Raw genomic sequence first — 11,899 nt, 5'->3', positions numbered from 1 at the left:
TTAGTTGCATCCATCATGAAATATGTTCTAACTGCGTATATTTCTTTGATTTTGTAGGTGTTACTACATTGTAAACTTAGTCTAAGTTAACTAAGTTTGATACAAAGATAAAGTAAGCAATAATTAGATATTATACGTTGCGGAGCGGAAACATCATGTGACAATCAATGTGTTCCGATGGTTGCTAGTTATCTTTTGTGACCGAAGAATATCTGGAAAAGATGGTCCGGTTGAATCATCTCTTGTTAAATTACGGATTCTGACAAGTTGGTCCCTTGTAACGTTCCACGAAACCCCACGAAATGACGAACAAACTGCTCGTTGCTTGACTTCATACTACCGGAGACCGGGCCCACAGGTTGAGCCGTGACCGAGCTGATCTGAGCCGCCGGTACAGGGAGCCAGCCGCTCAGGGACGTCGTGGACGCGAGCACGCGCGAGTGAACTTCCGGCTTCGTGTCGACGTCTCGAGCTCTGGCCCATGTGCGTGGGCATTTTGGTCATTTGATAAGGGCCGCAGATCCTATAAATCGGGCCCCTCCCTCCCTCCTCCCGGCCGTTGCTGCTGACTGGTCTGCGAGGTTCGTGTTCCACGGGCGGAGAGAGAGGAGAGGGAGAGGGAGAGGGAGAGGGAGGAGAGAGGACGAAGCCCTCTTCCGCGTCGTCCGCTGCTGTTTCTCCCCACCCTTCCCTGCCTTGGCTTGCGCATCCGACCTTGCCGGTAAGTCCCCTTCTTCCACTCTTTAGGCATGCTTTTGCTCGAGAATTCTCTTTTGGGGTTTCGAGGAACGAAAAGGGCCCGTTTAGATTTTTGGATTAGCTGTTTGTTAATCTGTTCCGGTTGCGTTCCGTGTGGATTGTGGCGCGAGACGCTGCGATATGTGGATTTATTGCGGAAGATAAGGTGGTTGCGGTTTTTTTACCGTTCAGATCTGATAAAATTGCAGTGGTAAAGGCAGAGGACGAGTGGGGCAGCTAGGTTTTTGGTTGATTGGTTCACCTTTGTTTAATTTTTGGTAAAGAAGAAGATTTCTGGTTTGCCTACGGTTGAAAGGGATGGATGCTGACTTGTGAGGGTCCTTTTTTTTGTTTGTATCTGCGAGATTTTATATTTCTACTTGGCGAATTTTATATTCGGTCAAGGTTCAATGCCAGCTGTACTGCCCGTAACACAGATTCGGTTCGGTGACATGAAACTCTTATAGATTTGGCCAAAAATCGATGAAATTCAGTGGATCATGTTAGTGTCAGGCACCTGAGCAAAAACTTTTACAGATTTATGACACAGAATTGATTAAAAATGTCGCTAATCTGTATTTTGCTCTAATTTATTGTTACTTATGCGAGACTATGTCAGTATGTCACTGCTGGTTATTCTGTTCTCCTGACAATACGATTCCAATGCATAGGGCGGTAGATTTTTTTTCCTCATATTACTCATATGAGCTGGTTCAGCAGTAGCATCAAGAAATAGTACATTGTCATCATTTGCAGTAGCTCCAAAACAAAACTCTGAACCGAAATTTTGTTTTGGGTTGCAGAAACTTCCGACCTCACAGACTGAAAGGGTCTGTGAAGAGACTTTTGCAGCAGTGCGATGGAGGTATTTGGCAAATCTGTGATTGCTGAGCCCAGCAATGTGATTTTCTTGTCTGCCATTCTTAACACAGAAGGGTCAAACCCTAGTCACAAGTGTGACAAGAGGTGCCAGAATGAGCACATTTTTGGGAACATGTACCATTGCAAACTGACTGGAACCACTCACATCTGCGACAAAAACTGTAACCAGAGGATCCTCTATGATAACCATAACTCCCTCTGCCGGGTGAGTGGGCAGTTGTTCCCGCTCTCTCCACTAGAGCAGCAGGCAGTGAGGGGTATACGCAGGAAGCATGAAGTTGACAGCAATGAAGGCTGCTCCTTTAAGCGCAGGCGTGGTGCACAGCTGCATCCTTCCCCTTTCGAGAGGTCCTACTCTGCTGTGTCTCCAATCCCCAGCCAGGTTGGAGATGGCATGGACCTGAGCTAGAGCTAATGCGACTTACTTTTCTTCAGCCAGCCATCTAATTCTGTTCTTTCTACACCCTTTTCCCTTCAATCACAGGATGGGACTATAAGAGCTTCCTTCTTTGTAGACTTATGAAGGGATATGAGACCCCTTAGAGCACTGAATAAATGTCTATGTAGTATGAATTCAGTTTCATGGAACCTTGTTGTAACTCGTAAACTTTGGTTGAACTGCCTATTCTGAATCAGTAGTACTTTCAGATAATCGTTCCCTGCTTCCTTTTCCCCCCTTCCTATTTAGTTATTTTGTTTGCCTTTTTTACGTTACGTACGCTATTTTTCCTTTCTATGTTCTTCTAATATTGATTATCTGATGCGCTTTAATTCAATTGAGTTGTGTAAATTTGTTTGACCATGTAAAATCCTTGGAAGGATTCTTTGGTTCTGCAATCTGGGAGGCAGGAACCTGACTGACTTTGCTGAATGAAATTTTTGTACAGTTGTTATTAGTGTTCTGCTTGACAGGTTCCTGATCAAGCTTGAATTATTTACGGTTTGTTCTCATATAGCTTGATTCTATCTGTTATTTAACTCCTTTTTACACGTTATGTTTCTAACACTTGCTGTTTCCCTCATGTTCTCTTTTGTTTTGTCTTTATCCTTAACTTTTGTTGTATGCAGGACCATCCAGGTGCTAATTATTTTGAGAAATGTTTTGATCTTTTAAATAACTTATATTCATGTTTATATATTGCTAACTTAATTTTGTTTGTTAATTAACTTCTCTCTTTTGTTTATGCAGGTGAACTGCTAATCTCTGATTCCTTTGCTATCGTCGGTGGCAAGAAACTAATCAAGGGGGCTCTTCTCATTGTTTGCAGTGGAGAGCTGTTACGCTTCAGCTGAGCAGCATTTTTTGCAGGTAACAGCTATATATATTATTTAGCAGTGTCAGAACATGATTAGTCATGACACCCCTATGTGCTAGGCTCAACTTTATTGATATGCAAACCTCTTCCAGCCTTCCTCTTGTGTACACTTCATTATTTGGCAACCCATCTGAATCTAAACTGAAGTGAAAAGAGCATGTTGTCTGTGAAATTGTTGCATATTAGATGATGATTAGAATCAAACCTGGGAAAACCTGACAACTATTGGCAACAATTTTTTGTCCATCTTGTGACAAGTTTTTTCTTTTGCTATCATATGACCTTTGTTACTGGAGATAATAAGCCAGAAATGAAGTCAGTCCCTTTGCTCTATGTAAAATAAATGATATTCTTTGCTCATTTTGTCCTAGCATGCCAACATAAAGCATTTGGATTATTTGCACATTAGTCTACTTTAAGGTTTAACATTCTGGAGAACTGAAGTGCCCAGTGCATTGTGCATACCCCCCCCCCCCCCCAAAAAAAAAAAGCACGCACGCACGCACGCACACTTAATTGGTGATGTTTAGGACCCCTGATCGAAAATTATGTGCTCTGTATTTTGTGCAGAACATAAATCGGTGTATGAGAAGCTCGATACTACTACTTTGCTAGATAAGCTCGAGAGACAGATAACTACAACACCCAAATTGGTGAAAATACTGCAGTTTACCAACTTATGTTTAGGGCTACCACCTGCAGTTTGAAGAGCAGCTGCCACCTGCAGTTTGAAGAAATCTCACTAGCCTTCCGGGGGCTTTTGGAGAATCCATCCGACAAACTTGCTTTTGCACCAAGCATGTCTTGTTATGATTGTACATAATATAACTGTTTAATAGTGGGTGCTTTCCTTTCGCATGAAGTTTTGTTGGTACCCGCACCCCCACCTTTGTATGTCTATATGAACAAATATTGTTTGCTAATGCCTAATGGAATTGCCAATTTGCCATTCCATGCTAGTATGCTCCTTGAGAAAATGATAAACAGTGTAAAGAGCTTCCGAATTTTTAAGGTTTTATGTTTAGGGCTTACTTTCGGAATTCCAAATGATCAATCGAGTGGTTATTGTTTGACATTGTCAATCGATTTTTTCCCCTATCTTGTCTGTGCAATGCGATTTGGCCCATCAGCACGTATGTAGCTGTTGCGGTATGGCTGCATGCTGCTGCGCCCTGGCATGCACGCTCGCTGACCCGGCCTGCCGAGCAGGCACCTGCAATGCTACTGCCGCCGCCGCCGCTGGTTCAAGTGGCAGACGCAGCTAGGCACAAGCAAGCACGATACCGGCCTCCCGTACCGCTATCCCCCATCCACCACATTGATGCTTAGTAACATTTCTGCGTGGATATATGTTTTTATGTTTGATGATTTTATTATGGTGGATCCGATTTCCGTGTGCGCTGTGCAGAAATTGTAATAAGAACAAGTCTTATCATGACTTTACTGTGATCAGTAGTTTCATTGTTCAATATATTGTTAAGCTTTGTTTTATGTTTCATGACTCATGAATTAGCCCTTAATGTTATTTTACTTCCAATTTCAGACCATTAGCTTTATTACTCTACTCTTAGTTATAGTGTCGTATTTGAATAATTCATAATTTATTTTCTCGTTTCAATACATGGCCATCAAAAGAAAATCGGGCATAGGTGATGCATTAAGTGATGAATTTGTTGATGAATGCATGTATTATTTTATCTTACTTATAGTTTTCAATTTGAAATACTGGTCTATTTGTTATCATTCAATAATTCTATTTGATTTTATATTCATTTTTTTTGTCTTAACTTTTGTCCTGGAGAGTGTAATATTTCTTTGGGTTAGATCAAATTAATGGAGGAAATTTGTCTTGTTTTGTAAGACCAAAACCCACCAACTTGTAAGGAAGTATCACACAAACCGATCCCCATGAGTTTCTTCACCCCTTCATGTTGTCTTGAGATTTATTTTGCCCGGTTCCATTGATGCATTGATTCTTTTTCCAATGGCAGAATCATTATTTAGCTGTGACGGAAGCTAGTTAGCTGCTACCCCATGCATCACTTGTTGTATATTCCGATGATCCATGTATTTATATTTTTCAATTTTAGTAAAACAAATGCCACATGATTTCGTTGATTCAATGTTTTCATCTGAATGAGACATCATCATCCATAGTGAGGCAGCAGCACACCAATCTAGTTTTTAATTAATATTTTTATTCATGATGCCTCTTTGTGGATGATAGACTGGTTTGATTATCTGTTCACCTATTATTTTATAGACTTGTGCAGACCACGTGGCTTCATCTAATTGTTTCGAGAAATCGATTGAAACCCAATAGAAAATCACTCGAATATTGTGAGGTCATATGTAGGAACTATTGGCTGATTCCAAGTTTCGTTTCACCCATATTTTGTTCACATATCGGTGCCACATGGCTTCATCTCATTGGTTAAAAAAACGATTGAAGCATGGTGGAAAATTACGCGAACGCTGTGTGGTCATTCCCTTTACTTTTGTGTTCTTTTCTGTCCGCTCTGATCTTTAAATTGGGTTCAGACTTCAGTGAGACATTGGGCTCGGCACTGGCATCTTTGTTCTTGAGAGGCCTCCGAAAGGCCCAAACAGCCGTGGGCTATGGGCCCCGTCATGCTAACTGCAGAAGTTCAGTGTTCACGATCACATTCGCGGGCCAGCGGCGCTGCTGCTGATGGCTTCTGCAGTTTTCCGCCCCGCCGCGCTCGTCGGAATCGGGGTGCGTGACGGGCCACGGGTGACCGGCCGGCCGGCCAGCAGCTCGGCGCACCGCTCGACGTGCCGGACGCTGAGCGGTTGCTCTCAACGACGGTGTCGACGGCTCCTGGCGGCCGAGACAACATCCATGCCGTCGAAAGTGAAGCGGACGGGAGTAATGGCAGGTGAGGCCGAGAGGGGGATGTCAAGTTAACAACAAGGCGAGGCCAGGCCAGGGTCTCAAACCGATCCGCGGCTGTGCCCGTGCCGCGCCACGCTTCGTGGTTCATCCACTCGCCACCGAGGAGCAGCCCGAAACAATGGCGCTCGCCGCCCCTTCTTCCCTCCGCCGCCTCTCAGCCACGCCGCCGCAGGCGCGGTCTCCGCCCGCGGCCTCCCGCCTGCGCTCGTACCCTCTGCGCGAGCCCCGTCTCCGTCTCCGCCAGCCCCTCGTCGCCGCGGCGGCGGCCACAGCCCCGCTCTCTGCTTCAGCCTCCCCCGTACTCCTCCACGAGCGCCCCCTCCTCTTGCAAAATTCCCCCGACATTCTCTGACGCTCTCTGGTCTCGCAGGCGGAAACGGAGCGGAGGAAGCACGAGCTGCTGCGCGCGGTTCAGGAAACGCGGCGCGGATTCGCGGCGGGGCCCGACCAGCGCGGCGCCATCGAGGAGGCCGTCGTACGTACGAGGCGTGCTTACTCTAGAGTCATCCTGTACTCACGCGTCGTGGCGCCGTTTGTGAAACAGCAACGGGGTTCGGTCTGATTTGGTATGTGATGTTTAGGTGGCCGTGGAGGAGCTCGGCGCCGGGGAGGGGGCGCCGCTTGATCTCGCGGCGCTCGATGGCACATGGAGGCTATGCTACACCTCGGCGTCGGACGTGCTCGTGCTGTTTGAGGCGGCCGAGAGGCTCCCACTCCTACAGGTATCTTAGCGCACTAATCAATCTCGCCTAGCTCCTCGTTGCAATTGGATGCCTACTATGAGCCGTCACGTAGCCATCAATTGGATTTGCCGTTACATTTGAGATCAAGTGGAGAACTTGGGAACTTCCACATTTTTAAATGTTTGATACTGAGGAATGCTTGCTGAAAAGTGCCTTTTAAGTTCAGTTATCTTCACTTTATACTGTCTCTCGACAGGTTGAACACTTGAGCTATTGGAGATGATGAGTTTCCACTGCTCGTATATCATTATCAACAAGATGATTTCTCTGGATAGTGCATTTGGCCCATTTCTGTTTATTACTGGTGTGTTTATGCAATCGTTTTGAGTAATTTGGGGGAAGTGTTGGAAGCCTTGTGCCAAGGGTGGTGTTTTTTTTATCTATTAATGCAGGTGGGGCAAATCTACCAGAAATTCGAGTGCAAAGATCAGTCAGATGGTGGAATTGTGAGGAATGTTGTACGGTGGAGCATCGAGAACTTGCTAGAGGTAAACTGTGTATGGGTGTTGTGCCACTTGGCATATACCGAAAACTTGGGATTGTAAGTCATTATTACACCTGTGTTCTGTTGATTGGGAATGAGACGAGCTGTAGCTGGAATTACAATGTCTACAAAATTGTGTCGTATGAATGTTATTTACTGTGCACAGTCAAAATGCAAAAGGGTGGTTCCCTTGTTAACTGAGAGTTCTTACTGAACTGACTGACTGGAGATTGGCCTTGAATATTTAATGTTTATTGTAAAGATAGTAGGAGACTGGCCTTCCTATACATTTAATTTTTATTTTTATTTATATCTTTTCAGTTTCTTTCATGTTTGATTCCTTTAGAAATCATTATAGGACCAAGAAGGTGCAACACTGATGGTCTCTGCAAAATTTGTTGTCCTGTCTAAGCGCAACATCTTTCTTCAATTTGAGGAGGTAATATTCCTTTTTGAAAATATATAATAATGATTATCTAATAAAAAAAGTTGCAATGGAAAGATTTGGCATTTACATGGCGAGATTTTTAGTCTGATATGCTAAAAAAAGCAGGCATGAGGCATTGGGTACTGACTTGCTAGGTAGCATAGTATCAATTCGAGCTACAATACCAGTTAGCATTCTCCACAATTCAATTCACATGCAAGATGATGCTAAATGCTATATAACCAGATAGCATGTCACTGGTAGACCGAGACTGACTAGATGATGCATACAAGTCATTTGCAACATTGGGCCATTTTTGCATTATCGTTTGCTTTCCTCCCTAGTTTTCGTTGGCCATTAAGCTTTTTGGGGGGGGGGGGGGTTGAGTAAATTCTGACCTTTGATGTGGCTATTATTTTCCCTGTGCTGCAATGCCTAAACTTTTGCACTTGTCTCCTGACCTGAACTCATTGTTTCAACCCTTCAGCTTTCTTGAATAGAAGAGATTCTGCCCTCTTTTGTTGCAGAAAAAGAAAATGCATCTTCATTTTCATTTTTAACCATGGTTTTTTAGTTTTAGTTGCTCATTTGAACTACGGTCCATTGTTTCCCAGGTCGCTGTTGAAAATATAAAGATTAGTGAGCAGCTTCAAGCACTAATAGCTCCTGCTATACTTCCTCGGTCATTTTTGAGCCTTCAGGTACACCAACCTGTCAGTTTATATCCAATAAGTGACTATTAACTTGCATATTATCATTAATTTCACTGCATATTATTTTCTCATACTTGGTCATTGAAAATTACTGGCATATCTAGGTTTCATTGGTTCCCATTATACAGTTCTAGATTCTGTAGTTTTGAGAGCTGCTGGTTACCACAGCATGCAACATGTCATCATTTTTGTTTGCTGCTAAAAGAAATGTGAATTGAAAGTTATTGATATTTAGGATACAATTTCGCCATGTTTGTTACTTTTTTGCCGTTCTTTATCATCTACTATTGGACAAGTATTCCAGGTTTAAATGCTGCAATCCTAATTTTTTCAGAAAGGAGCCTTTCTTTTATTTATTTTGTATCGGGCTTGTTCATGCAGATATTGCAGTTCCTTAAAACCTTTCGAGCTCAAGTTCCTGTTAGTGGTCCTGAAAGGTATTTTTCCATTCTAACAAATTTTCCTCTCATGTTCCCTGCCTTTTGTATTTATCAAACTGAATTGAATGTCAGACGATCACCTGGAGGACTATATTATCTTTCTTACCTTGACCGTGATATGCTGTTGGGTCGTTCGGTTGGTGGTGGGGGAGTATTTATTTTCACTAGAGCTCAACCTCTCATATGAAGGTTTTCTGATAACCAAGAGAATATCATGTGACGACATGGCAGCTGTATTTGAGTTTGCCCACTTACAAGAGGTATATAACTTTCATGGAAAATTGGCAATCTACATGAGTTGTTTATTAGACATATGAATATGTGATTACAACCTCATTCTAGTATTTTAAGAGATTGCCATGATCTACATTGATTTTTAAGAGATTACATTCAACACGTTTTTTATACACCAGTTGTGGTGAAAGCTGGCTAGTTATGCAAAAGGCTTCCTGAAATAGTTCTATTTCTACTTCATTTGACTGTTGTACGATTACTGGAACTGTACCTACAGAATGTAACATTTCAATCAGTAAAACCAATGTTCCTTGTATTCTACTCGAAGACATTGACTTTTTTGTGGGCTCTGAGATGAAATTTCACCTTATTTCCTAACTTTGTAATTCTACTATACTATAAGATTATGATTTTATTAGAGTACATTTACCGATTGATCTAGTGATATGTTTTTCATCAGTCCAATCCTCATAGTTTCCTTTTCCAAATAAAAACCCTCAATAGTTTCAAACGTATTGGACCATTGGTGATCAAGTTTAGAAAGTTTGACTGCATGGGTGTACAAATAAAAACGGATTACTGGAATGGATGCTCAGTGGATGGGTTTTGCAAGAAATGCTGTCGTGTAGCTTAACATGGACATAGAATACTATTAAGGTTTTTTAAGGAAAAAAATCAGAAACTGTAGGTTTGTGGAGCTTGCAAATTCAAAGATGTAAGAGAAGATTTGGGGGGATTTTGAGGTTTTGTCGTTTGCATATATTGATGTAACAACTGTTGAAAGGCACCATTGAAGCGTAAAATACAACAGTTTAATGGGGAGAAAAATAGTTAATTTGTAATTTAACAGCAAAGATTGTGACAAACTCATTAGCGTCAAGCAAAGTTGAGGTACACTACAAATGAAGTCCAGCAGGAGGTACACAAATCTAAGAGAGAGAAAGAAAAGGATAGAAATTTGTAACTAACACGCACTATAATTTAATTTGTAAACTAACACGCACTACCACCCCTGTCTGCTACCACGCTTGGACACTTTTTCTTATTTCTTTTTTTCCATGCTGTCTCCAGAGACCCTTGTTTAGATCAAGGTTGTGCGGAGTCATGGACCATAACACAGAGCAGTTGTTAGGCAGGCAGCAAGCTTCTTTGCTGAAATTGTGGCAGTGGCAGTGGCAGCCGATTAGGTTCTAATGGAAAGTAGGATATCATGTTTCCTCGATTGATTCATGACTGTACATGATCATAACTACACCTCAAAAATTGCACATGCCCAAGCTTGGGACTGGGAATTGAACAAATCTACTTTGGCTCAACTGTACTTATGCTACACTCTTGTAGCACACAAGGCTGCTTTACATTCTATTAAACCATGTTGCTCCTACTTCAGAGTTTGGAGTCTGCTGTGCGTAAATGGGTAAAGTATAGTTGATTGGTTTTATTTTTTGGATTTACACTGCGTCACATCTTCTAAGGAAAAGCCTTAGGTCACAATTTTGTTTTGTTGTGCCAATAATATCTGGGAATATTCTTTTTCCAGTGTCAGGATATTCTTTCCTTATGCTTGATTGAGACACTTTTGTTATCGCAATCTCATATTTGATATGATGCTTTCCTGGTAAGTGCATGTGGCCATCCCTACACCACATGGTTTTGGTTGTGGTGGGGCCTCAGACTTGCTGTGTCATGTTTCGGACTCCACCAAAAATGCTGGGCCCCCTTTGGACTTTGCTACGCTAACAATATCCCAGACCCCAGGATGAACTTGCAGCTTTGAATTGGTCTTTTTACTCTGCCAAACTTTTAGATTGCTGGACAAATCAAGTCCTGTTGAAGATTTACTTACCAGTTTCATGACTTTCCTTGATAGCTTGGACAGGAAGAGGCAATCCAATCAGACCATGTATAATAACTGAAGCAATGTGTATTTGAATCTACTAGAAACCTTGGTGGCAATTTGGGGTTTTATGCCACTATCGTACACACACCATTGTTATTATTTAATTATTTTTCAGAAATACAATGCTGAAATGTAAACTCTGGGTAGCTGAACATCAAATGCTTAGTGTTTGATGAACATTGAAGTAGTTTTTCGGATTAGATGGCAATTAAATTAATATATAGTCTTGACATAGTGCCAGCTTTTTTTATTGAGATATTTGTTTCATATTCAGTTCATATTCTTTCTCTAGTATCTGCTTTCTTGCCATTATCTATACAGTTGGCATGTCACTCCAGTTGATATATTTTTTTATATATACCGAGGAAAGCATTGTATGTAAAATTTTAATCTGTTATAATAGAACGTATTCATAAGCACATAAAAACATACTCTGGGCTGAGCTGGGTGTAGACTCGCCCGGCTGAAAAACGAGCCTCAAAGCCCCCCTGATCTGGGTCCAGGTCTGTCTGCCTAGCTATAGGCACAGGCTGGTGACAGATTCCACCAATTATGCTGTGCTGGTATGGTCCATGGTTTCGTTAGGCTCTTGCTTAATGCTGAATGTGGCAGCAGGCGCAGTCGTTTTCCATCAAAATGTACAAACACGCGGGATTCAGAAGTCGTTGAGAAACGTCGCCTGTGTGCTGTGTCCTGCAGGATTTTCACCTACAGGGACTTGTTCTTCATTATCCTTCAACCCAGCCACGCACATCACCCTCGTATCGTTCGGTCGAATCGTGTACACAAATTGTTTCGGGAGAAATGATTGATGCAAACGTGAAGAACTTTCTTGCTTCAGTGAGTCGTGCTCCAGCTTTCTTGAAAAATCCGGTCCCTGCTAGCTCATACTTCTGTGAAGAAGTCTGATCCGGTCGTGGCAATAAAGCCAACTGAATTGTTCTATACTCTAGTTTCATTGGTACCCTATAAATTCTTTCATTTTATCTTCTTATTTTTCGTCACTTTTGGTGAACTCTACTTATGGTAGTCCTCTCTTCGTCAGGTGTCACTTTTGGTTACTGGTGATGAAAGAGGCACATCTGCACCCCCCCCCCCCCCCCCC

At 42.3% G+C, this 11,899-nt stretch overlaps 2 protein-coding genes across 4 annotated transcripts; both read left to right on the top strand.

The window, feature by feature from the left end:
* Positions 1-543: 543 nt before the first annotated feature.
* Positions 544-3,913, top strand: LOC112875198. The gene is made up of 3 exons (XM_025938958.1): positions 544-721; positions 1,542-2,929; positions 3,507-3,913. The coding sequence occupies exon 2, from the start codon at positions 1,598-1,600 to the stop codon at positions 2,027-2,029; it is 432 nt and encodes a 143-aa protein (XP_025794743.1). The 5' UTR covers positions 544-721; positions 1,542-1,597; the 3' UTR covers positions 2,030-2,929; positions 3,507-3,913.
* Positions 3,914-5,876: 1,963 nt separating this feature from the next.
* On the top strand, positions 5,877-11,044 carry LOC112875197 (probable plastid-lipid-associated protein 10, chloroplastic). Of its 3 annotated transcripts, none has more exons than XR_003225137.1 (9): positions 5,877-6,151; positions 6,224-6,328; positions 6,435-6,575; positions 6,989-7,084; positions 7,439-7,519; positions 8,122-8,208; positions 8,602-8,657; positions 8,733-8,920; positions 10,765-11,044. XR_003225137.1 is itself a non-coding variant. In XM_025938957.1 (8 exons), exons 1-8 carry the CDS (start codon positions 5,972-5,974, stop codon positions 8,845-8,847), a joined length of 861 nt encoding a protein of 286 aa, XP_025794742.1. In that variant the 5' UTR covers positions 5,877-5,971; the 3' UTR covers positions 8,848-9,221. The 3 variants fall into 3 exon arrangements, 1 of the variants encoding a protein (XP_025794742.1); XR_003225136.1 differs by lacking the exon at positions 10,765-11,044 and adding an exon at positions 9,966-10,283; XM_025938957.1 differs by lacking the exon at positions 10,765-11,044 and having other exon boundaries at positions 8,733-9,221.
* The last annotated feature ends 855 nt before the right edge of the window (positions 11,045-11,899 follow it).

Source organism: Panicum hallii, chromosome 9 (genome assembly GCF_002211085.1).
Source record: "Panicum hallii strain FIL2 chromosome 9, PHallii_v3.1, whole genome shotgun sequence".
Lineage (NCBI taxonomy): Eukaryota > Viridiplantae > Streptophyta > Magnoliopsida > Poales > Poaceae > Panicum > Panicum hallii.
Note: the sequence above shows the minus strand (reverse complement) of the source record. Positions and strands in the feature narration are given on the sequence as shown.